Below are 27,874 nucleotides of genomic sequence, written 5' to 3' on the forward strand. Positions count from 1 at the left end.
GCGGCGGCGGGCTGCGGCGGCTCCTCCACGCCCCGAGGCCCCGAGTGGGCCGGCCGGACTCCCCTGGCCTCTCCTCCTCGCCGGAGGCGCCCGGCGGGGTGACCCAGGCAGTGCCCGAGAAGCGCGTACCCGGTGAGTGGGCCACGGGCGGGGCGCTCGGGGCGGGGCGGGGCGCTCGGGGCGGGGCGGGGCCGGCGGCGGGGCCTGGTTTCCTCCCTCAGCGCCATTTTGTGGCTGCGAGACCCGCAAATAAAGGCCAGTGCCGGGGCTGCGGCGGGAGGAGCGCGGAGGCGCTGGCGGCGGCGCGGCCTCGGCCTGTGTGACTGGCGGCGCCCGCGCAGCCTCGGGCTGGAAAGGTAGGTGCGGGCGGCAGCGGCGAGGACCTGCGGGGCTGGGAAGCCAGGCGCGGCCGCCCGGGACCCGGGAAAGCGCACGCCGGGCCCGAAGGGCGATCGGGCCTGGGACCGCGCCGGCTTCCCGTTAGCCTGGGCGGCCGGCGGCCCGCGGGGACGCGGCACCGCCTTGGGACCATTTGACTTCCGCCGCTGGCGGCCCGGGGCCCGGCGGGCGTTCCCGCGGCCGGGGAGGCGCGGAGGCCGCCCTCTCGGGGCTGACTGGCCATGCCGGCCCTTTCCCCGCCTCCGTCGCCCCCTCCCACCTCCCAGGGCTGCTTCCCGGCGACCCACGGGTACCGACGAGCTCTGCCGGGCTCAAACCGAGGGTTCCGGTGTTTTGAGACCGAATTTCGCGTCACGCAGCAGCTTGTCGCTACAGCCGCGTTCTCCCGTGGACTTCCATTTTTAAATAAGTGCATGCCTTGTGGGGAGAGTTGAGGGTTTTTTTTGACAGCTTCGAGACATTTTTCGTCAACTTTCAGTCTTGTTTTGGATCTCTGAGGTTGATTTGACCACACTTTTTCCCGTAAGAGTGGATCCAGCACAGTAGGGAAGGTCTAAGTTTCTGTGTTTGTGTCCATGATTTCCTACGGGGAGGGGGCGGCTAGCGATGGAACCCTAGGCCTTGTGCCTGCCAGGCCAGCATTCTGCCTTTGAGCTAGTCCCCCGGCCCACAGTTGTTGGTTTGATAATGAGGAAGTCGGTTAACTTGACCCCGAAGGACTAAGACACTTAACTGGTTGTAAAGATCGGGGGCGTGTTCCAGCTCCAAGTAGCATTTTATAGTCGTAAGTTTCATTTGTTCGTAATTTTTATTTATGCCCTTTATGTCGTTTTCACCCTTGCTCTTTTCATTTAGTTAATTTTACTAATTTGAAAAACGAGTGGACGTCACAGATCTGTTACAACCGATTTTGGTGTTTTATTGTTGTCTTTTTCCACCTTTAGCTTGTTTTTTGAGCATTGGGGCAGGAGAGTTGCCTCAGTAGTTAACAGCACTTTTTGCTCTTCCAAAGGACATGAGTTCCCAGCACCCAAATGGTGGCTCGCGGCTGGGAATCTGACTTCCTCTTTTGATCTCCGTGTGCGGCACCAGGTCTGCACGTGGTGCACATACATGCATACATTCATAAACATAAAATCTTTTTAAATGGCAGATTTTTTTCTAAAGCTGAACATCAGGTTTTCTCATAGGTAAACAGACGATTGAAGACAAACTTTCGAGGTGGCTAGGTTCCATTCATTCAGTAACAGCTGATCAGGGAGTTGGGTAGAGACAGCAGTCCACCAGGTGACTTTAGATGTGATTGAAGTTGAATTCTAAGGATTTGGGCAGATGTGTTTCCAAGAGTGCTTTTAGTTCTTTACTCTAAGCAGATGAATGTGTTTGCACACCCATATAATATCAATTATTGTTTATAATAGCCTTTTGATGTATTAGACTTTACAGCTTTCATGGTCCCTCCTATCTTTTTTTTGTTAGTCTTTTTCTTTTTTGTTTGTTTGTTTTCAAGACAGGGTTTCTCTGGCTTTGGAGGCTGTCCTGGAACTAGCTCTTGTAGACCAGGCTGGTGTCAAACTCCCAGAGATCTGCCTGCCTCTGCTTTCCCAGTGCTGGGATTAAAGGTGTGTGCCTCCACCACCCGAATGTATAAAACAGATCTGCAGCACGTTATGCACCAAGCAACACTGGTGCTCTCTTTTGCTGATACGGAAACTGAAGCCTAGAGTTAAGTGACTTACTTGTTCGACTAAGCGTGTATGACTGACTGAAATAGTGGTCTGATTTGTAACTAGTCCCTTGGTCCTGCAGTGCTGAAGGCCCAGCAATGTCAGGTAATTGGTTCCTTATATCCAGTGTGATGTACTTCAGGGAGGCTTGTACCTGTCTTCTTGCATAAGTTGTATTGGCCTGTGCTTCCCGGTCTCCAGACACGACTAAGTTGCCTGTCTTAGGATCATAGTGTTAAGATCTGGAATGCCAGGCACCTAGTCATCTGAAACCAAATTCCATAACCTAAGCAAGCTGGGCATCAATGACATTCTACATTTGAGATATATTACCTCTGAACTATCTGTACAGATAACTAAAATAAAAATATACTTATTGCTGGGTGGTGGTGCACTACTTTAGTCCTGGCAGAGGCAGGCATGTTTGTGAATTTGAGGCCCACCTGGTCTATATAGTAAGTTCTAGGGCAGCCAGGGCTCCACAGACAACCCTGCCTCAGAAAAAAATACTATATAATATTATATATAGTAAGTATATATGCTTGTTCTGTTTTATGTGTGGGGTATTTTGCCTGTTTGTATGTCTCTGTTCCGTGTCTGTGCAGTGCACTTGGAAGAAGAGGGTGTCAGACACTCTGGGACTGGAGTTAACAGTGGTTGTGAGCTACAGTATGGGTGCTTGGAATTGAGCCCAGGTCCTGTGAAAGAGCAGTCGGTATTCTAAATTTCTGAGCCTTCTCTCCAGCTGCTTTCCCCCTTACATAATTTTAAAACCAATCAGTTGTAAACCTGTTGGAAGGCTGCCAAGTTGGTCGTGTCTGAATTTTTCTGTTTTGCCTTTGTTTTTTAAGATAGTGTGTCTCTGTAGACCTAGCTAGCCTGCAGCTTCCTTGCTGTGTAGAACTTGAAACTCTACAACCTCTGCCTGCCAAGTGCTGAGTGAACTGTATATGCTGCACCATATACATGTTTTCCTGTTGTGTTTTTAGTCTGTTTTTTGAGACAGGGTCTCGCTGTGTAGCTCTGGCTGGCCTAGAACTCAGTAAGTCCCAGTTACTCCAAATGCAGAAGTGTGTGTATATATTCTTCTCTCATTTGCAGTTCCAGGGCTCAAACCCCAGGCCCTGCATGTACTTAGCATGCAGTCTACAAGCTCATCACGTCTCTAACTCTATTTTTAAATAGAGATTTAAGCTAGTGATTTATAATGTGGTCATTTAGAGTACTTTCCTAAAATTTTGATCTCTTCTGTATAACAGACCTAATTTGAGAACCAGGGTTCAGTGGTGGTATAATCAGAATATCTAGTTCATATGGGAATGTATGTAAAAATTGATGTTAAAATCTTTGATAAATTTTGAGAAATCTCAAATATTCATTAAGTAATTAAATATCTTTTTAAAAATCAATACAACAAATTATTCAGTCAAAATATTAATAGTTTAGGATTTTGAGACAGATCTCTATGTACCTTTGGCTGTCTGGAACTCTCAATGCAGGCTGTCCTAAAACTACAGAGATCTACCTGCCTATTCCTCCAGAGTGCTAGGGTTTGAGGTGTATATCACTATGCCCAGCTTGTAGTTGGAATTTTCAGTAGGGAAAAATAATTAAAGATGTAAGGGAACTTTGATAAATGTGCTGTGAAAACTAGGACATAGGAATAAAACTGTTTCCTGGTTAAAATTGAATATTAGAAAACAATAGAGAAACCTGTGTACACCTTTAATCCTGGCACTGTCTGAATTCAATGCCATAAATATAGCTTTAAAAAGCTAATCTTGAAATACAGATTGCTTTGACATGCAGTTATGGGGTACAACCATGTTTTCATTAAGGTGTATAGCTTTATATTTAATGTTATTGGAGAATAGTGAGTTATATGATGGATTCTGCTTCATTGTAACAAAACATGATGCTACAGAAGCCAAGTCCAGGAAGCTGCCTGGTTCTGCCCCCCTGTGGCCTTCAGCACCATGCCTAGATTGCCTTCCGAGGTCCGACTTACCGGGACTCTTAAAGTTACATAAGCGTGGTAATGAAAGACGTTAGGCAAAGAGGAAATGTGTTGAAAGTTACAGGGGAACGCATACCTTTGTGCTCTTTTTGTAAATTGAAGTTATCCTAGGCTAAAGTCAGTGACCGAACACTTACCCAGAATATGAAGGGAGAGTCCTAGATTGAATCCCTTTCACTGCAATGAATGAATGGATTAAACAAACTATTATGAAATCAAAGATTATTTTAATAACTATTCACATTAACATTTGCTAATAACTGGTTTAAAAGTTTTGTCTTAGCTTTGAAAGGAAAAACTAATTGAAAGAAAATCAACTGAAAATCTTTTCCCCAACACCCTTTCTCCCCCTTTTAGGGTACAAGATGACCAACGAAGAGCCTCTCCCTAAAAAGGTATGTTGTCTCAGCAGTTTCAGATACTCCGTGTTCTTAGTTTTACTTCCTTTCCCTTATACTTTGCATCAGTGCAAAGTGTTAGATGTGTATCTGCATGTTAATATTTAGAATTAGGGGGCTGGAGAGATGGCTCAGAGGTTAAGAGCACTGACTGCTCTTCCACAGGTCTTGAGTTCAATTCCCAGCAACCACATGGTGGCTCACAACCATCTACAATTCAATCTGGTGTATATGTAATAAATAAATCTTTAAAAAATATTTAGAATGAGTGATCACAGCTTTGGAAAGCATTACAGTATTCCTGTGATCTGCAATTCTTAGCCTGAATTATATGAATATTTCCTCCATACACATGTCATGTGCAATATCTAAACTTGTACAAATTATTTACATATATTTATATTATTATTTTTCCTCCTAATTAGTTAAACCCTCCAGAGTTGTAACTTTAATCCAGCCACTTGTGGACTTTTCATGGCTACAGTCGGTTCTTATCATCTGTTTTACTCTTTCATTTTCTAGCTTTTGATTTCCCAGTTTTAGAGTTCTACATTTATAGTTTGATATACCACGCTTACCCTGAGGTTTTGTTAAGAAGTATAATATATTTTATAGAAGACTTTTTTACTCAGTTGGAAAAGCTTAGTGTTCATGTTTAAATGGCCAATATAATAACTGTTGTATGAAGATTACCTTAAGTTTTGAGTCACATTACTCATGGAGTGTGTGGGAGCTATGGTTTGCTTTCTCTGTGTTAATGTGTCTTCATTTTGTATTAACACTGGTGTTACTGGTTAATACTTGAGACTCTGAGGGTTTCTCTGTGTAGCCTTGGCTGTTCTGGAACTCACTCTGTAGACCAGGCTGGCCTTGAACTCACCTTGAACTCACAAAGATCTGCCTGTCTCTGCCTCCCGAGTGCTGTGATTAAAGGCGTGTGCCACCAACACCCAGCTGAGACATTTTTTAAAAGAAAATCATTTCTCTGCCTCCAGGCATCAAGCTTGGCTTCATACATACTGTGCAGGCAGTGCACACTGAGCTACACTCCCTCCACCAAGAATTTTTTTAGTTATGTGTGTGTCAGGGGAATGTACACCTGGGTTTAGGTGTTTAAGGAGGCCAGAGGGGTCAGATTTCCTGAAGCTGGAGTTACAGCTGGCTGTGAGTCATGTGACATGGGTGCTGGGAATCTAACTCAGGTCCTCTGGAAGGAGCAGAACATGCTCTTAACCACTGAGCCATTTTTCAAGCCCCAAATTTCCTTTTATTTATTTATTTATTATTATTATTATATTTTTTTTGGTTTTTCGAGACAGGGTTTCTCTGTGGTTTTGGAGGCTGTCTTGGAACTCACTTTGTAGACCAGGTTGGCCTCGAACTCACAGAGGTCCGCCTGCCTCTGCCTCCCGAGTGCTGGGATTAAAGGCGTGTGCCACCAATGCCCGGCCTTTTTTTTTTAATAAGGGAAATTAATAAACCCTTAGTTGTTTGCTTGTTTGCTTTAAAAAAATAGGGGAAAACATTTCTAAATGTTTGAAACAATTTCAGCTTATGTTCTACTTTTCAAACTTTATTGCACAGTTATAAATTGGCAAGTTTTAAAAATATTCAGGGACATTTTATGAGCCTTGTTCAAAAAACTAGGGAGCTGGTACTCGGAATTTTTCAGATGTCCATCTCCCTCCACCCCTAACCTTTGTAATTGCAATGTTTCCCTTTCTTTAACCTGAGTGTCTGTGCATGCCTCCTTTTGGGATTCTTTTTTCACTCAGCATAACTTCCTTCACATTTATTTGTTTCATATATCTGTAGTCTTATTTCTATTTACTGCTGAAGAGTGTTGTATAGTATGGACGTATCCTAGTTGTATGCTCACTTAGCCATTAAAGGACATTAGAACGAGCCCAGCTTTGGGCTGTCACAAATAAAGCTTATTGTGAATGTTAACTTTCTCTGGGCTGTGTGCTCAAGAATGCAACTACTCAGGGCTGGAGAGAGAAGAGCACTGACTGCCCCAGGTTCAATTCCCAGCACTCACATGGCAGCTCACAACTGTCTGTAACTCCGGTTCCAGGGAATCTGACACCTTCACATCAATGCACATAAAATAAGTTTAAATTCTAAAAAAGAATGCAACTACTAGGTCATGTGGCATGTGCAATTTTAATCTTTGTTTTTGTGTATGTGAATGTTGGGGGGAAGCCCCGAGGTGGGAAAGAGTTATTGGATCCTCTGAAGCTGAACTTATCAATTTGTCACTCCCTAACTGATGTGGGTGCTATGAACTGAACTGGTGTCCTGGAAGAGTTCTAGGCACGCTTAACCACTAAGCTGTCTCCAGCCCTTGCTCTTAGTTTAAAAGGAACAGCCAGGCTATTTTCCAGAGTTGTAAAGTGTGATGAGTACTAAGCTGTTTAAATAGTCCAGCTTGCCAGATATCTCCTAGCTCAGTGTAGAGCTCCCATGGAAACAGCTTTGCATTCTGGAAGAGTACTCAATCCGTTTTTTAATTTTCTTTATAGGTCCGTCTGAGTGAAACAGACTTCAAAGTTATGGCACGGGATGAGTTAATTCTAAGGTAAAATGTTCTTTCATCAAAAATTCAAAAGATGTATAGACAGCATGGTGGACTACTGTAATTAATACTTTATGCTGTCTGTAGTTTGGGTTTGTTTTGTGGGTTTATTGTTGATGATGATGCTTGAGACAGGAGCTTCCTGTGGAGTCAGGAACCGTCTGTGTCTTAGTCCACCAAGACTAGGAATAAAGGCATGTGCTTTTTGTTTTTTGGGATGGTTTCTTTGTGTAACCCTGGCTCTACTGGAACTTGCTCTGTAAACCAGGCTAGCCTTGAACTCGCATAAATCTACCTGCCTTTGCCTCCTGGGTGCTGGGATTAAAGGCACACACTACCATCACCTGGCTTAGTCTGACTTTTTTGTTTGTTTGTTTTTTCGAGACAGGGTTTCTCTGGCTTTGGAGGCTATCCTGGAACTAGCTCTTGTAGACCAGGCTGGCCTTGAACTCACAGTGATCCACCTGCCTCTGCCTCCCCAGTGCTGGGATTAAAGGTGTGCGCCACCAACGCCCGAACCTTAGTCTGACATTTTTAAGTTAATATATCCTCAAATCACTTGGTATGGTTTTTGGGTTTTTTTTTTTTTTTTTACATATTTGGTATGGTTCTTCATTCAATATATAAACAAGAACTATAAAACATCTTAAGTGATTTCTGGACTGACAGAAACCAAATTTTCTTGTAGAGCTAAAATACTAAGATTTGTTACATGGGAAACATTTTTATTTTATATGTGGCTTGCCAGAAGATATGTTTAGCTTAATAAATCAGGCATGGGGCAGGCAAGATGGCTCAGTAGATGAAGTCCCTTTCTGTACAAACCTGGCTTTAACCTGAGCTCCATCCCTGGACCCACATAAAGCTGGAAGGATTAAAAAAAAAAAACACAAAACTACCCCCTGAATTCTTCCACACATGTGTGTACTGTGGCAAATATGAGCCCACGCACAGTACGTTTTAGTAAAAACAATTGGCAGGGATGCTGGGTTCCTTTCTAAACAGGGTCTTAATGTATATTCCAGTTGGTCTCAAATTGGAAATCACGATTAGTCTTGTGAATGCTAGGAATACAAGCATGTACTACCGTGCCTGCTCAATAGTCTTATTTTTTTTTTCTTTTATTACATAACATTTGAAAAGTTTCCAAGTGTGATTCCCCCCCCCCCCCCAATTGTGTTTTGAGACAGGAGTTCTATGTAGCCCTGGCTGTCCTGGAATTCATTACGTAGAATAGGCTAATCACAAACTCAGAGATGGCCTAGTGCCTAGGGCAGTTAGCAGAAGACACGATATAGAGTTATGGGCTGCCATGTGGTTCCTAGGTTCTGGGAGAGTAGCCAGTGCTCGTGAACAAGTGAGCCATCTCTCCAGCCCCTGGATTAAAGTTTTTGTTTGGTTGTTTTTTTGGTTTTTGTTTTTTCTGACAGAGTTTCTCTGTGTAGCCCTGGCTGTCCTGGGATTCAGAGATCCACCTGCTTCTGCCTTGCAATTGCTGAGACTAAAGGTGGGCACCACCACTGCCTAGCTCAGATAAATTATTTTTAAAGCTTCCTCTCAGTTCTGAATTTCTATGGTTAGATTATAAACACTTTTTTAAAAGCTAGTTAAGCACAGCATTATAGTAATGTTATTTTAAATATAAAGACTCAGAAAATGGGTTGTTTTGTTTTTTAATAACTTAATACATACTTTCTATACTTCTGGTTAATACGTTTTTGACTGGTAGCCTAGGTAAGAAATTAATTTAGAAATTTTATTTATTTATTGGAAGGGTAGGCATGTGCCATGTAGAAGTCATATTCTGGGATTGGTTCTCTTTCCACCATGTAGAACCCTGGGGCTGACACTGAGATAAAGCACCTATCTACCAGGCTGTCTCACTGTCCCTAAATGGAAGTTATTGATCTTTGCTGCCTTTAAATTTTTCAAGGACTTTTCATTTAAACTAAGCAAATTTGCAGGGGAGATGTAAGGGAGAAGAGAGGATTTCATTTTGAGGAGTTGAAGAGACCTTTGCATTGTTCCTAGAGGTTAGTCTAAGATCTAGGCTTCCTCCCTAGATGGAGACCAGAGCTTTGCATACCAGGCATGCACTCAGTAATTTCCCACTTTTGCTTTCACTAAGCTACTCGAGCTAATCTACTGTGAACTTCTGCTGCTGCTTTTTCTCTGTCATGAGTCTGTATGTAAGACAGTTTTCCATTGTGCATCTTCCTTGCCCTTGTCCGCATGCTGACCAAAAGCACCTTACCTTTTGGGAAATACTAGAACATGTTGATAACTCTTTGCTTTATAATCCTTTAGACTCTTGCAGTTAGCTTGCTTTGCTTGGCTTTTTTTTTTTTTTAAACAACAACAAAAAAACCCAAACAGTTTTTCTATGTAGCCCAGGCTGGCTTGAGTTTCAGCATCCTCAGTGGTAAGATACAATTGTGTACCACTAAGGCTTTTTTCAAAATGGATTCTCTATTGCTAACTTAACTACTGAGCACAAGCAATCCTTCCTCAGTCTTTTAAGTTATTAGAATTATAGGTATGCATCACTGCCACCATTTATAGTTTCTTGATTTAACAACTAGAAGAAACAAAAAAATCGATTTTCTAAATGCATGTATGAGTGGTTGTGTGCACATGAGTGCAGGTCCTGTGGAAGCCAGGGGTGGCAGAAATCTTGGAACTAGAGTTACAGACAGCTTAAGCTCTTCTGCAAGAGCAATATGCAAACAATGATCTTAATAACAATTGTAGTGGAAACATTTCTAAGTTTCTTTTTTTTTTTTTCGAGACAGGGTTTCTCTGTGGCTTTGGAAGCTGTCTTGGAACTCACTTTGTAGACCAGGCTGGCCTCGAACTCACAGAGATCCGCCTGCCTCTGTCTCCCGAGTGCTGGGATTAAAGGCGTGTGCCACCAACGCCCAGCCATTTCTAAGTTTCTAAAATGGGCAATTTATATACTTCTTAGGGATTCTTTTTTAAAACTTTTCAGTGAGTTTTTTTCTCCTTAAATACTTTCATGGTTTTAAGTGAACTGTTTAAATAGTCTGCTTTGTAAGGTTTGAGGGTTTTTTGTTTGTTTGTTTTGAAATGTGTTACCTGTTTGTTACTGTTGAGACTTACAGCCAGGGTGCCCTTCAGCTCCTGGTCCTCTTCTACCTGTCAGCTTTTGGGATTACACCACACCCACTTCATTTTCTGTCCTGTTTGTTTTTCTCTCGCTTTATTGGTGTCCCTGCTTGTGCTTTGGGTTTTGTGTTGTTGTTCCTCTAAAGTGGCTTTTGTAGCCTCCACAGAGGATCTGTGTTGACTTCTAAATAGCCAGTGAACTGTTATATATCCTAGGATGGTGGTGTCTATGTAGAAGATGAGCTAGATTTATTGCATGTCTTATAGTGAACATTATAAAATTGTCTTCCAGAATTAAATTTTAGGTGCCGGGGATATAACTTTATTGGTGGAATACTTGCCAAGAATCCACAAAGGCCTGGGTTCCATCCTCAACCACACACACTGGGGGTTTCTATAACCCAGCACATGAGGTGGATACAGATAGAGAAGGTAAAGGAAGCCAGCCAGAGAGGGACATGAGACACTGCCTCAGAGGGATAAAACCAAATTAAATTTCAGTTTTACGTAGCTTTACCTAGAAATGGAAGCTAGAGATCAGTGCTTAAATGCAGGGTCACAGACATTTAGAGAAGGCTGTTGTGTCAGGGATGCTTAAACACAAGCCTGAAGAAGTCTGTATTAGTTGTCATGGGGAAAGCAGGGGTGACTACATTTGAGTAGAGGAGTGTAACAGGCCGGAGCACCCCTTAGGGCCGCGGTGATAGACAGCACATGGCATTTTTGCAGGTTGTTCTTGCCAGTTAGATGTCATTTTCTAGTCTTGAAAAAGGTTCTTTAATCCATTCGTGTAGGCAGAAAAGCAACTTTGCCAGCGGGACATGGTGGCTCATGCCTTTTATCGTTGAAGGGACACTAGTCACTTGAATATTTAAATCTAGCAGACCTTATCCTTTTTCCTTCTTCCTCCTTCCCCATTCCCTCTGCCTTGCATCCCTAAAGCTAGCCACCAAGGCCTTTCCCTTATTCTGGATACTTTCCTAGCTAGACTCATTCCTGAAGATGAGTACCAAGGTCCAGCAATTAAAAGGCCCCTTTGGTTTACCTAATTAACATGCCCAATCAAAACATCCCACTGCATTCTAGCCCATTCTAACACAGACCTCCTCTTTTCCTTCTCTTAAAAAAATTACACTGACTGCTCTTCCGGAGGACCTAGGTTCAATTCCCAGCACTTGCATGGCAGCTCACAACTATCTGTAACTCCAGTACCAGGGGACGTGACACCTATGGGAAAACACTAATGCATATAAAATAGCATATAAAATAAAAAGTCTTTAAAATTTTTTTTTTTTTTGGTTTTTCGAGACAGGGTTTCTCTGTGGCTTTGGAGGCTGTCCTGGAACTAGCTCTTATAGACCAGGCTGGTCTCGAACTCACAAAGATCCACCTGTCTCTGCCTTCTGAGTGCTGGGATTAAAGACATGCGCCACCAACGCCCGGCAAGTTTTTAAAAATCTTAAAGATCACTTTCAAGGCCAGGGAGCTCTGCATAGATCAGTCAAAAATATATATAAAAATATTTAGTGAGACTATTGTCTTCAAAAAATATATCATTGCTTCTCTAGGAAATAGAGGGAAGTTGGAAGAACAAAGAAATAGACATGGACATGCTAATTACCATTTTGGTGGTCATTCCATGCAGTATGCATGCATATATTATTATCACACTACTCCATAAGTGTAGACATGGTAATTAAAAGACTGGGAAAAATACTATTTTGAGATACGTGTTTTCGAAAAGAATAGTTCCATGCAGTTAAGCACATTTCTCTTTCAGGAAAGAGCATAACTAAAACTAGAATAGTGTTTTTATTGCGCTTTGTAATGTGCTCTCACGAAGAATCTGAGAAGGGCATACTTGGTGTGTTCTCTCTCCCTGTCCCTCTCCCTCCCTTCCCCCTTCCCTCTTCTGGGGATTAAACCAAGGGCCTTTAGCTGGCAAGTGCTTTACTGATCAACTATGGCCAGACTCCTTTTTGATTATGTCTGCTTGCTTGCTTGGAGACAGGATCTCTGTAGCTCTGGCTGTCTTGGAACTCACACTGTAGATAGACCAGACTGACCTTGAACTCAGCCTGCCTCTGCCCCCCAAATGCTGGGATTAAAGGCGTGTGTTGTCACTGCCTGGCTCCTTTTTTGTTTTAATATGAGGTAGTCTTGATAAGCTGCAACACTGGCCTTGGGCATGCCATCCTCCAGCCTTCCTAGTAACCAGAATTGTAGGCAGGTTGCCACCATGCCCAACTTGTGTGTGTACTTTTACCTAGGTATACTTTTTTATCTGTCTTAAGAAATTGAGAAGAAATTATGAGGCTAATGACATGTATTTCTGATTAAACTCTGTGGTTATCTCAAAGTTAAAAATAATCCAATACAGTTCTTAGTCTAATGATTGTGGATGTGTTTTTTTTAATGAAGGTAATTTCAATGTAACCACTAATATGAGTTTGTTTTTTACTAGATGGAAACAATATGAAGCATATGTTCAAGCTTTGGAGGGGAAATACACAGATCTTAATTGTAAGTTTGATCTTCCTAGATGAAAATTGTAGAGTTGGCTTTTGAAAACGTGTTACAGTATAAATTGGCTTTGTTGAAGTAGATACAGTTTTGTTCAAGCATTTTGTTACAAGAGCTGTGTTCAGGCACTAGAAGGAGCTGGAAAATGTAATGAATGTTATTTGAAAGGTGGTTTCTTCTGACAAATCCCCGGACATCACGGAAGATGGATATGTATTCAAATAAACAGTGGCATGCCTGATGTTAGCAAAATTAAGTACTAGCAGGGTAACTTACACCTGCGTAGAATTTTCAGTGTGTACCTAACTAACTACCTTCTACACAGGAATTTAAAGGGATAATGCATGGAAACAGGTAGTAATAGACTTTTGAGAACCTAAATGACATTTTTAGCATATAGCTCTTTATGTACAAGTTTTTTTTTAATCTGCCAAAGAACAAACTTTATGCTTTAAAACAACTGTTGATCTGGTACTTTCACTTAATTAGAATAACATGCTATTGTATGAAGTATAATAAATAATTACTATAGTTTTTCCCAGTCTAGATAACTGAATCTCCCAAAATTTTAATAATTGTGTGGTTATATTACTCGTGTGTGTGTGTGTGTGTCTTATAAAAGTTTTTGGTGCTGTTTGTTCATGTAGTCAGTGGCTTTTGGTTTATGTTGCCAAGGCTGCCCTGGAGCTTAAGATTTCCCTGCTACTCCCTTCTGAGTGTTATGATAAAGACAGGTTACTGCCCTGCCATGCCAGACCCATATTAAATGTGGGACTCCTTAAAGTACAGCAACAGCTCAATGTAATATGGTTGAGGAGCATTAGCCTTTGCTTCCTGGGGGAGGTCTCATGGTCAGGAACAAGTCCCATTGTTTCAAAAACAGTATGGAAACTAAAGGCAATGAATTTTTTAGTTACTCTTGACAGAGACAACTTTGGTTAGTTCAATTTGGTCTTGAAATTTGTAATGTTTTGGATTTTTTTTTTATTCAGCAAATGATGTGACTGGCTTAAGGGAATCTGAAGAAAAACTAAAGCAGCAACAGCAGGAGTCTGCACGCAGGGAAAACATTCTTGTCATGCGGTTAGCAACCAAGGAGCAGGAGATGCAAGAGTGTACTGTAAGTATCGCAGCGTTGCCATCTCTAGTTGAGGGGTCCACATCACTGCAGGTCATTTTTAAGTAGTGTTAACAGCAAATAGAAGTACATACTTTGTTAAGGGCAGAGTGTAGAGTGAGTGGGAATGAAGGCTCTTGTGTCACTAAGGGTCTTAGATGCTTGCTTTCGTCTTGATTCCTAATTTTAACATAGTTTGGTTGTGGTTTTTCTGTTTTGTGTTTTTGCCCGATCTGCACAAGTGTGCGGCTCCAGCTGAATTTCCTTGTTTCCACAGTGGCACTTTGGATCACCCTGTCTGATCAAAGACTGGGTGGTGGTGCTCCATCACCATTTTGGTTTTGAGTTTTGTTTTGGGTTGCATTTTTGTTGTTGTTTGTTAACTTTTCTGGCTATATATTTTTTTTAATATTTGTTGTGTATACAGCCTGCCTGCATGCCAGCAGAGGGCACCAGATCTCATTCAAGGTGGTTGTGAGCCACCGTGTGGTTGCCAGGAATTGAACTCAGGGTCTCTGGAAGAACAGTCAGTGCTCTTAACCGCTGAGCCATCTATCTCTCCAGCCCCTTTGGCTATATTTGTAATATTTATTTTATGTGTATGAGAGTTTGGCCTGCATTCATGTCTGGTGCCTGTGGGGGCCAGGAGTGGGCATTGAATTCCCAGAAAGTAGAGTTACTATTGTGAGCTACCACATGAGTGCCAGAAACTGAACCTAGATCCTTTGCAAGAGCAACCAGTGTTGTTAACCCTGAGCTAGCTCTTCAGCCCTGGCCATGTTTTTATGCTTTTCCTGAATGGTACAGTATTGCTCACGCAGTTACAGTTCAGAAGTGAGGCTTTGCAGGCAGTGCTGGCACAAAAACAGAAAAGCACACAAAGTTGGAGTTTTCATTAAGGCTGGAAAGTAGTTGAGGGCTTGGCAATTTAGGAATTTTTTGTTTGTTTCTTTGGTTGGTTGGTTGATTTTGTTTTTCATGACACGGTTTCTCTGTGTAACGGCCCTGGCTGTCCTGGAACTCACTTTGTAGACCAGGTTGGCCTCAAACTCACAGAGATCCACTTGCCTCTGCTTCCCAAGTGTTGGGATTACAGGCGTGAGTCACCACCACCGGGCTGGGGGCTTAGGTTTCATCCTAGGTATAAGTAATGGCAAAACATTTTTTTCTTAATTTTTAACATTTTTTAAATTTCGTTTTCTGTGACAGGGTCTCACTAGGAAGCTCTGGATAGCCTGTACAGATTGGGCTTGAACTCATAGATGTGCACTTGCCTCTACCTTGGTGCAAAATTTTTCAGAAAGGGATTTGTGGGGTTGATTAACTGGTATTTGGGGTGATTAACTGGTATGTCAGGTATATGACTGGCTTGAGTATGGAAGAAAGATTTCTTACTTTTTTTATTCTTGTCTGTGTGCTTGAAATATGTGGCCAATCCTAAAATCTCCAGTAACTGAGAGTGACTGAATTTCTGATCTTCCCATCTCTACCTTCTAAGTGCTGAGATTACAGGAGTCACCAACATACCTTATTTATTCGTCTTTGTACATGGTAGGCACAGTTTTTACTGAGTAACAGCCAGCATGTAGAAGGTAAACTTGAAGCTGGGACATAGAATAAGAAAATCAGCTAAGCGAGAAGCAGGGTGTAATCATATAATAAACTCTGGTAGGATGTGATTAAGATAGTCAGAAGGGCACAATCTATAGGACTTGATTGATTCCATCTTTTTAGGGGAAATATTTAAGGGCAAATCCTAGGTGGGTCTCCGAGTTTATGTTATTTGACAGACCAACTGAAAGATCAAATTTATAAAGAACAGAACATAGTGTTAGGAAAACAGGAGCTGGGATCTTAGCTCTTCTGTCCATCCCACCGCCAGCCTCCAGGTAAAGAGTGATTAGTAGCCTGGAGTTGGTGGCGCACACCTTTAATTCCAGCACTCGGGAGGCAGAGGCAGGTGGATCTCTGAGTTTGAGGCCAGCCTGGTCTACAAAGCAAGTTCCAGGACAGCCTTCAAAACAATACAGAGAAACCCTGTCTCAAAACCAAAAAAAAAAGTGATTAGTAGTGATCAAAGGTGGGGCAGAAAGATGGCTCAGCTGTTAAGAGCATGTGTTGCTCTTGGAGAGGACCCGGGCTCAATTGCCAGCAATCAGATGGTGGCTTCCAAATTAACTCCAGTCCCAAGGGATCCAAAGCCCTATCCTGACCACTCTCGGCACCAGGAACACATGTGGTATACCCACATGTAGGCATAACATAATAAAATGAATAAATCTTTTTGGTTTGGTCTTGTATGTTGAGACAAGCACCTCACTGGTCTGACACTTGTGGATTCCATCCAGGAAGCCCAGTGAGGTGCTTGGCCTCCAAAAACAAAGTGATGTTTTTAGTGTGAGAGTCAGAGGACAACATGCAGTGAGCGATTAGTTCAGGTCAGCAGACTTGGTAGCACGTGCCTTCACCCACTGAGCCATCTTACTGACCCTTAAATTCTTACTATGTTTTGTTTATTTGGTATGGGTATGAGTGCACACATTCCACGAAACACGTGTGGAAGTCATAGGACAACTTGTGGGAGTTGGTTATCTTTATATCATCGGATCCTGAGAATTAAACTCAGTTATCAGGCTTGACATCAGTTGTCTTTAAGTGCTTAGCCATCTCGCCAGGCCTAAAACTGACACTTTCCTCATGTTCGCTTTCCTAGCAAAAGGAATTTATTCTAGTCATATTTGTTTCCCTTTCATCACCAAAGTATTGATTTTTGGGAGGATTTAGTCTGAATCAGAGTTGTGAAGATTGTTTTAATTAATGACAAGAACACATGATACACACTGTATGGTGTGTTTTATTCTCCTGTTAAATTACTTCAGTAGCTGGCATACTTTGCATTAAGAGGTATACTTTTTGTTTAAAATAATTACTTTAAAATTTTTTCATGAGGGCTGGCGGGATGGCCCAGTGGTTAGAATGCTTTCTTGCTGCTTATACAGAGGACTGGCGTTCTCTCCTGGAACCCACAGCTGTCTATATAACTCCAGCTCCAGGCCCTGACAGCCTCTGAGAGCATACTAACTTACAGATGCATGGGCTCATGACTTTGATCATTACTCTATGGAGTATGGGTTTTTGAATTCTAGGCTAGCTAGGTCTATGTTGAACTTTGTCTCAAAAGAAAATATAGAGTCTCCATAAATTAAACATTATACCTGTCTATTGTGTGCAGGGAACTTGAAATTAAATGCAGTCTCAAGTCAATCAGTATTTGTATGTTCTACTATATTTATGGTAGGGAATTTAAACTAGGATACAATAGGACAAATGGGCAAAGCCCCGTGACCTGAGTTCAACCCCCATCACCCATGTGGTGAGAGGGAAGTGCAAGTTTCCCTCTGATCACAGCACTGGCCACACAAACACAATAATAGATGTAATGTTTTAAAAATTTAAAAACAGATGTTAGGGCAGTACAAGGCTGGATCCAGTTGTACTTTGGATATAAAGAAAATGAGATGATTTGAATTCATATTTTAGAAAATTGCTTTTAGAGCACTAGTAAATAGCATAACTGAGGTTGAAATTGAAAGTTTCATATGTAAGTAAGAGGGTTCTAGTACCATGCAGAAAGTTCTACACTGGGAGTCAAGCATGAATGCTAGGATTCTACTCACATCCAGCTTTCTTAATCTAGTTGAGTTATGGTGTACAACATTGTTATTCTGTATTCATATGTGGAAGAGAAAATAGGAATTTATTCCTGCTTAGGATGCTATAGAATTTTGCTTCTATAAAGCCATATCTCTACTCTTGTTAAAGTGCAAATTGTAATCAATCCTAATCTTGTTTTGGGGAGTTTTAGGTAGAATTGGTTTAGGCAGAAATTGTTCAGGACAAGTAAGCTAAGAGTTTACCAGATCTTCTGTAATAGAATTTTCAACTTTGCTTCTTTCTAGCAGTTACCAGTTTCCTTAAAATAAAAACATCGTTTTTTGTTTTTGTTTATTGTGAGACATAGGTTCACAATAGCCCTGACTGGCCCAGAACTCAACTGGATAGGTGAGACTATCTGCCTCCTGTGTATAGGGATTAAAAACAAGTACCACCATGCTCAACCTGTTTTGTTTGTTTACTTGGTTTGGGTTTAAGGCATTATTTTGGTGTTTGTTTTTTTGTTTGTTTTTTGTTTTTTTTCAAGACAGGGTTTCTCTGTAGCTTTGGAGACTGGCCTTGAACTCACAGAGATCCGCCTGCCTCTGCCTCCCGAGTGCTGGGATTAAAGGCGTGCGCCACCAACGCCCGGCAGATGTAGCCCATCTTAATTGCCTTAAATAAACATTTGTTCTTTGAATTTGTTGGCATCCCGCGCGCCCCCGCGCACTCCCCGGTGGTTCTAGGGATGAAAACCCAGGGCCTTGTGTATACAAGGTGAGTGATCTGCTCCACTTCCTAAGTGCTAGAATTATAGGCATGTACCACCATGCTGTTTTTTTTTATTTTAAATACTTTGTTTCACATGTCAATCCCAGTCACCATGCTGTTTTAATTGGCACGTTTTGTAGGGGTTGTTGTTGTTGTCTGAGATGGTGAGTATTTGTAGTGGAGATCTCAAGGGCCTTGCTTCATCCACAGTTGTTGACGTTACAGAACTACACCCTTAACCTTAGGGAGACTTTTGATAACAAAGGGTTACAAACCTAACAAGTAGGCTGACCACTATCAAGTGAATAGAAGAGAATTTCCCTGCCTTAAGGCTTTCTTATTATTTGGTAGTAATTGTTTCTTTTGCTTTGCACAGACTCAGATCCAGTACCTCAAGCAAGTCCAGCAGCCGAGTGTCGCCCAACTGAGATCAACAATGGTAGACCCAGCGATCAACTTGTTTTTCCTAAAAATGAAAGGTGAACTGGAACAGACTAAAGACAAACTGGAACAAGCCCAAAATGAACTGAGTGCCTGGAAGTTTACGCCTGATAGGTAAACAAATCATACTCCCCAGTCAAGACTTCCCTGACAGTCCCACCTCGAGAAAGCTGTGGTGGGACAGCCAAGTACTCGTTTCCACTCCAAGACTCAGACTTTTTGAGCCAAAAAAGCCACATTCTTATACTGTCCAGCTTGTAATGGTTAATGTAAAACTTACCAGATGAACCTTGTGTTTCAGCTTTTCTCTTCCCCTCCCCCTTGCTTCAGAGGCCTGATGCCGTCGGACTATTCCGAAGAAGAGGCCACCTCCGAAAAATTCCCCTTCTAGAACATGTAGACATTTGAGAAATGTTTCTGTTTGAAGAAAATAGAGGGGAAAACAGAAGTCTTAAGTCTGTGGCACACTGTGTCTTCAGACAGTTTGGAGGATTGAAAACCTAGAGGTTTTAAATCATGAATTGAACATGTAAAATTCCAGTAAAATGTAAAAATGGAATATGCATCGCTCTTAACCTTGAGCATAGTGACTTAGAGACACTGTACATCAGTTATGCCAATAAGACTGTGGACTTCATGACTGTTGAACTACTGGGTCAAAACTCAAATGAGGTGAATTTTGCCTTTAAAGGGTTTACGTGCTAAGAACCAACTTCTAATAGCTGTGAGACAATTGAGTCGTAGCTACCAGTACAAGTAGTGCATATATTTATCCATTAGCTCTGAGCTCTATATTACATAATGGAGCCTTAAATCTATGTGGTTCTTATCAATGGTTTGTTCTCTGAATGGCTGTGGAAACTGTAGATAACCTTTACGAGGACTGTACAAACATGAAGGTGTTTGAAGCATTCATTTCACAACTAGATTGTATAAGGTACTGGCTGTGTTGAGATGGCCATTATTCAGTAAACCTCATCTCATTCAGCAGGCACATGTTAAACAGCATTGTCGTTGGTGTTAAATGGGGGAATGTGTTCCTTCATTGTATTTGGGTCTTTTTGTATTGAATTCTTGATATTAAATTAAATGTGCCTTGAAATAGCTGGGTTTTTTTAATTCAAGGAATACTCTGATAATTTTGTTGTACTTAATATTTTATTTTGGGGGCTGTAGAGAGCAGATCAACACTTTGGAAAAATTATTGTGTGCTCTTCAAAGTGAAGGAAAAAGGCTGTGTCATTTGAAAGACTTTATTCCAGGTGGTATAAAAGACAAGGAGACTTGGTCTGTGGCCCAGGGATTGCAGTAGAACGTAATGTGGGCAGTCTCACAGAGTACCTGCCAGAAGATTGGGGAAATAATGTGTTGGATCTCTGGGCTGGCCCACGTGAGACTTTCTGTGAATTAAAAAAGGTATAGTGATCATTCTAGCAAATTCATTTGCTCGTTTAGATAAATGAGGCAATATATTCTTCATGCTTCCATCCAATCCTGGAGGTGAATTTTTTTTCGTCTGTAAGTCACCAGTTTGAATTTTCGCTTGGTGATAATGGAGTCTGAGATGAGTAGAAGATAAATGTTCCAGCTTGTTCCAACGTTTAAGTGCAGTTTTAACAAGGGTGACTTAAGTTCTCTCTTAATCGGTCAAATCAATTGTAAGTATCTTGTATGTTTGCTTTAGGGAACTGATTGTGGGGCAGGGGTGGGTTGGAGGAGTGGTATATATGACTTTTCAGAAACAAGTCTGCTTCTAAAATTGTCACTGGGGGTTTGGAGGGTAAGTAACCAATCTGTTTTAAAGGAGTTTACTGTAACCAAATTGGATCTTTTGTATTTATTTTATACATTTTCAGATCACAATAGAAAAAGCCCTAAGTATACTTTTTAGTAGGTTAAGTAGTAATTTGTAAAATGTATCACTAACATGTATTCAAATTTAGCCACTCTTTCTCTGCTACACAGTAACTTTGAGGCCTGTGGGCGTGCTTTATTATCATTGTAACTTCTTAATAAGACAATACATCTGGTATATACAATTGAAATACTAGAGGAAGGGGAGATGGAGAGTGTCACTCGTGGACCTGATGTCAACCTACCCAGGACCAGTAACCGCTGCTAAATATCTTGGATATCATCTAGATAATTTGTGCTAATGCAATGATTTTATGTATATTGGTTCTAAAGAAATGTAATCTTACTATATATATCAACATTTTTTTCTCCATTTTTACCTGTTGGGTATTTTTTAGCATACCTAGATTACTGCCTGTTAATGGTTACTTAGTGTTTTTTTATTAATCTTATTAACAACCCATAAATGGGGTTTAATTATATATAATTAAATCATAAACCAGAATGAATCAAATATTAAAAATACCATATTAATTTGAAAAAAGAAGTGATTAATCAGTAATCAGTGTAGAATGATTCAGGTGGTTGGGTTTTCTTGTGTGTATATGTGGTATTTCCCCTCTTTGTTTCAGTTCCAGTTTTGAGGGATAGGGATTGTTTTTAAAGCTGGCCATGGTGGCTCATGTCTTTAATCCCAGCAGTGGTGAGTGAAGTTGGTACAGGAAAATAGGGAGTTCAGAGAGTACATTCATATATTCTGTCTCAAATAGTGAACAAAAGAGCTAATGAGAGGTAGACTGTGAATCTCTGTAAAAACTGTCTGCTTCAAGCTATTCCATTTGACGAGACATTCAGCAGAGTGTTAGGAATATACTGGTAATCTTCAATTTGAACTTAGTCATTTAGGCAATTGTATGTACATCTCTGAAATAACCTGGCTTCAAGGAAGGATATCCCTTCTTTTTAGTATGTGTGTAAGTATAGTTTGTGCCTATTTGGTTTTAGAAATTGTCTCAGTACTTGGGAGGCAAAGGCAGGCAGATAGATCTCTGGGAATTCAAAGCCAGCCAGAACTTCACATTGAGGCTTTTTTAAGAGGAGCTAGAGAGAAGATAGCCTAGAGGTTAAAGGGCACTGGCTCCTCTTCCATAGAACCCAGGTTCAGTTTCCAGCTCTCCATGGCAGCTCGCAGCTGTCTAACACTCCAGTCCATAGGTGGAGCACCCTTCCCTCGTGAACAGGATTGCAGGAGATGCACAGATGTGCATGCAGGCAGAGCACTCGCATGAGAAGATGACAAAAATGTTTTTAAGATTTGGGGGGGAGGTTGGTTTTGAGACAGGGTTTCTCTGTATTGTTATGGAGCCTGTTCTGGAACTTGCTTGGTAGACCATACTGGTCTTGAACTCACAGAGATCCACCTTCTGCCCCCCGAGTGCTGGGATTAAGCCACTGCCCGGCTTAAGATTTGGTTTTACGTGTATGAGTGATTTGTCTGCATGTCTGTCTGTGTATCACGTGCATGTGGAGGCCAGAGAGGGCATCAGATCCCTTGAAGTTGGGGGTTACAGAAGGTTGGAAGCCACCATGTATGTGATGGGAGTCAAACCTGGGTCCTCTGGAAAAACAGACAGTGCTCTTAACTCCTTAGCTAACTTTTCAACCCCCCGTTCTAAAAAATGCTTTTAAATGAAAGGAATAACCTCTGCTTTTCTTTTGTAAATATTTACATGTAATTAAGTTCTCTCTTCCAACTTTTTTTGTGATGCTAAGGACTGACTGAGCCTAAGGCCTTGATCCCACTAGATAAAGCAATTTATAATTGAGCTGTGTCCTTAGCCTTTTCTTTGGAGAGTATCACTGCCAAAATCAAAGTACACTCCAGCCCCACACTATTTCATGTGTGGGATGTGTTTGTGTTTTGATGACCACACCTGAAAGGTTCAGGCACTACACTGGCCTGCCCTGTTACTGTCAGGATGTGCTCAGGCAACACTCTGGCCAGCCCAGAGTTCTGTGAGAACCACACAGGTGCAAAGGACCCCTTTAAAGGACTGACCCCTGCCCGCTTACACTCTCTTTTACTTTCGTCTTCCTCTCCATCTCCTGTCCCCCACCCCCCCTCTCATATCTTACCTCTCTCCGCTCTGCACGGTTGGGTACCACTCACCCCCCTTTCCTTTCCTGTCTACCAATAAAACTCCACAACTCCACGTGGGATCATTGAGTCACGGTCTGTGTCTCATTACAGGGTAAACCTAGACATTTTAACAACAACAACCACTGATTTTATTTAGCATACTTACTGACAAAGAATTGAAGCTGTTTTAAAGTGTGATTCTTAAGACTGTATGGCCTCAGCTCACACTGGAACTCCATCAGCCTCCTAAGCAGTCATCCACAGGGTAGTTAGGCTGAGTTACACATGTTTTTGTTGTTGTTGTTTAAGGTGTTTCTTTGTTTTTGAGACAGCGTTTCTCTGTCACATTTTTAAATGATTTACTTAAATTGTTTAATGTATTTTACAATTGGGCCCCCCATCTTTATTCATTCACAGGAAAGTAGAATTTTCTGGTTGGAAAGATCTGCTGCATGTGATTTGTAAGAAGCAGTTGACTAGGTGTGGTGGCACATGTCTTTAATCAAGCACTTGGAATTCTGTGCAATTGAGGACAGTCAGGGTTAATAGTTCTAGTTTAGCCAGGGATACATAGTGAGATCCTATTTCCTCCCCCACTCCCAGTTTAGTTTTTAGAGACAGGGTTTCTCTGTGTAGCCCTGGCTGTCCTGAAACTCACTCTGTAGACCAGGTTGGTCATTAACTCTGAGATCCTCTTGCCTCTACTGGGATTAAAGGCAGACACCACCATGCCTGGCTAGACCCTGGCTCAAACAAAGGAAAGAAACAAACTTGTTGTTACTGGTCCATCTGTTCTGCAGTGGTGTCACATCTTGTTTCCTTATTGATTTCTAAGTACTTGTGGAGGTTAAGCTCTGAGGGACTGGTAGGGAATGGAATCTGGAGCTGCGATGGCAGTGGAGGGAGTGTGTTAAACGGCACTGACTGCACCCTTGTACCTTGGTTCCTTTGAGCAATAGTAATCCGGTTTTCAGTGTTCCACAAATACATGGAAGAAAACTCTAATTTCAGTTTGTTGTTGTTGAACTGTATTATAACATAAGCTATAAGTTAAGGAACCTTGCAGCATCGCATCCCCGGTAGGAGAGTTCTCAGTTCCGGTGTTGTTGGCTCTCGTGTCTGCCAGGATCAGATGGACTCTGTGTATCTGGCAAATGCAAATCCCACTAGAACTACGAAGAACAGAACAGTACAGAAGTGTTCTTATCCACTGGGAACATTCTGGACTTAACCCAGTGAGAAGAATATAAAATTGTCCACATGCACATCTCAAAGTCAATATTGCAATTGCAAATTGAAGCCAAATACCTTTAAAGTTATAGTTTCTGCTGTTATTGCCAAGGCTAAAAAGCAGTGAAGTTTTACTGGATTGTTACTTGCAGTTTTGTTAGTCTGTTGGTTCTCTTGCATTGCATAGGGCACTATTATTTGAAAATTAAAGTGTTCAAAGGTATGGTGCAGGGCTGGAGAGATGCCTCAGCAGTTAAGAGCACTGGCTGCTCTCCCAGAGATCCTGAATTCAATTCCCAGCAACCACATGGAGGCTCACAACCTGCCATATTAAGATCTGGTGCCCTCTTCTGGCCTATAGGCATATATGCAGGCAGAACACTGTACATATAATAAATAAATAAATATTTTTTTTTAAAGAGCATGGCGATCCAAATCTGACAGATAATTTGAGGTTTGGAAAATAATCTTGGATCTTTGTGATTTGGGATTATACAATCTTTAATCACATGCCAGTATCAAAATGCTCATCAGGCATAGTAACTCACCTGCCATCCTAGTACTTAAGAGGCAGGAGGATTGCAATTTCAGTCATCCTCTACTATATAACAATAACAACAAAAATATGTCCCATTTAAATAAGGAATTACCAGATTTCTATTTGGCAAGTCCTTTAAAAGCTATATTCTTACATAGATGATACCCATACCAAAGAACTACCTATTAAAAGGAATCATCTCTTATATGTGTTTATTAGTAAGAGTATGTTCTCATTCCTTTACAGGTATTTTATGGGTAGTAAAGAGGCATACATTTGTGATTGATACTCTACATCTAAAGAACCTTTGTTTGATAAAGAGTAGTACCTTAGTGTTACATTAAGGTTACATATCCAAGATACATGTGAAATGGCCTGCTTATACTTTGAATAATTATTTAGGATGAAAATATTGGTAAAGTAGAAACAAAAAGTGGCTCTTTAGCCCTTTTTGTTTAAGACTTTTTTTTTTGCTGCTCTATTGGTAAATACTGAAGTACAGAAGATGGACATGTTCCAGCAAAGAAGATGGTAATTACAGGGTGGCACCTGCTGTAACATAGTTATGTTCTGTATATGTGCTGTTATGATGGTGAGCAAAGGCTGTAGAGAGCTTTGTCTTCATTGTGTGATGATTGGCTCTTTCCTTTGCAGTCAAACAGGCAAAAAGTTAATGGCGAAGTGTCGAATGCTTATCCAGGAGAACCAGGAGCTTGGAAGGCAGCTGTCCCAGGGCCGTATTGCACAGCTTGAAGCAGAGTTGGCTTTACAGAAGAATTATAGTGAGGAGCTTAAAAGGAGTCAGGATGGTAAGGGGGTTTGTTACTTAAAGTTTGCCTAATTTTGCACTGGCTTTAAAGGCTGCCAGGCTTGTGGTACATGAGTGTCTGTGCATGTTCTGGCTACTTAAAATTGTGCATGCAACACTTACTGTTGATGTATTATTTAAAAAAAAAGCCACTTGATGTTAGAGTGTTCCGCAAGGTACTAATAGCATATTGGGAATTTTAGAAAATGTGAATCTTGGAAATAATTGGAAATTTCTGTGGTCAAAAGGGAACTTAATTATATTTCCTTAAGGTCCTCATCAATAAAAAGGAGATTCAATGTTTAAATTTGCTGAGACAAACCAAATGTAATTGTTACCATAGTCCTGTTTTTGTTCAAGTGTAGCTGCATTTTTTTCCTTGTGAGGTGGATTAATAGTAAGAAGTGGGACCAGACTGTGAACACATAAACTGAGAATCAGTGTATTTGATGGTTGCAAAGCAAGTTGGTAGGTAATACTGTCATTCCTCACATTTGCTATGTATAGACATGTTAAGTGGGAGATGGTATGTAGCAACAAAGAGGCTGCTTTTCTCCAAGCCTATTTAGAAAGTTAATGGACTTGTATACTTTAGCAATCCCCAGGTATTTCTTATGTGCTTGTGTTCTTGTATGTGGAACAGACCTTTGGGGGGTAAAGATCCAGCATTGTCCTGAGAGCTGGCCCTGCTGTCGATTTCATTTAAGGCACTAGCTGAGGGTGAAGAGTAGGGACCCTCAGGTCAGCACAGATAAGATTTTATACATAGCTGTTGGCAATTGTTTGAGACAGGAAGGTTGGGATCAATTTTAACTTGGTGACTTTAATATATTTAAAGCATCTAGCTACCCTCCAAACTCATTCTTGAATGATGATTAAAATTCCAAGTAAATTCTTAAAGTATGCCATTCCAGTTCTAAACAGTATTTTTTTTTCTTGGTAAGCATTTATTGACTACTTGGCTTTGTTGCTAGTGCTTAATATTTGAGGGGGCTGGAGAAGTAGTTTAGTGGGCATAGTGCTTGCCATGCAAGAATGATGACCTGGGTTTGGGTCCCGGCACCCATATAAAAAGCTAGGTATGGAGCTAGTGGTCTGTACTCCAGTGCTTAGGGTGTGGAAGGTATATTTTGAGTTTGGTGGTCAGCTGATCTAACCAAAATGACAAGGATCAGTGATGGGCAGTAGAAGAAAGACACCTTATGTTGCTATCTGGCCTCATACACGCATGCACAGGTGAGTGCGTGTGTGTACACATAACAGAAATGCTTTTACATATGTTCAGATATTAAAGTAGGCTTGACTCTTCTTTGCACAGAACTGAATGACTTCATCATTCAACTTGACGAAGAAGTAGAGGGTATGCAGAGCACCATTCAAGTTCTTCAGCAGCAATTGAAGGAGACGCGACAGCAGTTGGCGCAGTACCAGCAGCAGCAGTCTCAAGCCTCAGCCCCAAGTACCAGCAGGACTACATCTTCTGAACCTGTAGATCAGGCAGAGGCCACAAGCAAAGACTGCAGTCGTCTGGCAAATGGACCAAGTAATGGCAGCTCCTCCCGCCAGCGGACGTCTGGGTCTGGATTTCACAGGGAGGGGAACACAACTGAGGATGACTTTCCTTCTTCTTCAGGGAATGGTAATAAGGCCTCCAACAGCTCAGAGGAGAGAACTGGCAGAGGAGGTAGTAGTTACATAAACCCACTCAGTGCGGGGTATGAAAGTGTAGACTCTCCCACGGGCAGTGAAAACTCTCTCACACATCACTCAAATGACACAGACTCCAGTCATGACCCTCAAGAGGAGAAAGCAGTGAGTGGGAAAGGTAATCGAACTGTGAGTTCCCGCCACGTTCAGAATGGCTTGGACTCAGGTGTAAATGTACAGGGTTCAGTTTTGTAATATTTTTCCAGCAAATTTTTATACAGTGTCATTTAATTTGGGAGAGGATACTGTCAAAAATTAATGCATACTTTTGTCACAATTTGCCTTTGTGGGTGTGTTTTTGTTTGGTTCCTTATTATTTTTTTTTCTTTTATTTCTTTTTTATTGCTTCAATACCTCTGCCACTTTGAAAATCGTAACAGTTAATTACTTTGAACGTTGCTAAAAGAACATTTTGTGTAGGGTCAAGTTATTTTTATATGAGTTAATGTGAAGTTGTAAATGGGAATCTATAACAATGATGTCTGTATAAATCTGTGTCTATCTAGAAGCTGTGTTGTGTAAGGGCATTCTTCCTCATGCTGTTATAGACTTATGCACCATTCAGGCTTGTTAGAGTAGATGTGGGTTATGACTGCCAAGTTTGCCCAGTACAGTAGTTTTTATCACTAAAAGTTGGGCTTGGAGTCCTATAGTAGTTTCAGTGTTAGATGAAGTTTTTCCACCATCTGTGCATTCATCTTTAGGTGACTGAATGTTTAAGAAATCTGTGTGCATAGTTGCTAAGTTTTTATGAACTGTTGTGTCCTCCTGTTAATGCATATTGCCCCGTGACTCCAGTATATCTCACCTGTACTGACCAAACCTAAATAAAAAATTTTATTATGA

The 27,874-nt window shown here is 41.4% G+C and overlaps 1 protein-coding gene across 2 annotated transcripts; it reads left to right on the top strand.

The window, feature by feature from the left end:
• On the top strand, positions 1 to 27,874 carry LOC101838105 (WT1 associated protein). 2 transcript variants are annotated; one of them, XM_040758182.1, is made up of 8 exons: positions 1 to 132; positions 4,501 to 4,538; positions 7,067 to 7,122; positions 12,710 to 12,768; positions 13,761 to 13,888; positions 18,687 to 18,865; positions 25,168 to 25,322; positions 26,640 to 27,874. In XM_040758182.1, the coding sequence occupies exons 2-8, from the start codon at positions 4,509 to 4,511 to the stop codon at positions 27,221 to 27,223; spliced, it is 1,191 nt and encodes a 396-aa protein (XP_040614116.1). In that variant the 5' UTR covers positions 1 to 132; positions 4,501 to 4,508; the 3' UTR covers positions 27,224 to 27,874. The 2 variants fall into 2 exon arrangements, with proteins under 2 accessions (XP_040614116.1, XP_040614115.1); XM_040758181.1 differs by lacking the exon at positions 1 to 132 and adding an exon at positions 206 to 356.

This window comes from Mesocricetus auratus, unplaced genomic scaffold, assembly GCF_017639785.1.
Source record: "Mesocricetus auratus isolate SY011 unplaced genomic scaffold, BCM_Maur_2.0 Super-Scaffold_100018, whole genome shotgun sequence".
Taxonomy (NCBI): Eukaryota; Metazoa; Chordata; class Mammalia; order Rodentia; family Cricetidae; genus Mesocricetus; species Mesocricetus auratus.

What these genes read in the sequence shown, in the direction of transcription:
- LOC101838105 (XM_040758182.1), top strand. Translation starts at nt 4,509, where the DNA reads ATGACCAACGAAGAGCCTCTCCCTAAAAAG. An exon ending in GAAATACACAGATCTTAATT is followed by an intron (nt 12,769 to 13,760) that starts GTAAGTTTGATC and finishes TTTTTTATTCAG; the next exon opens with CAAATGATGTGACTGGCTTA. An exon ending in GCTTAAAAGGAGTCAGGATG is followed by an intron (nt 25,323 to 26,639) that starts GTAAGGGGGTTT and finishes TTCTTTGCACAG; the next exon opens with AACTGAATGACTTCATCATT.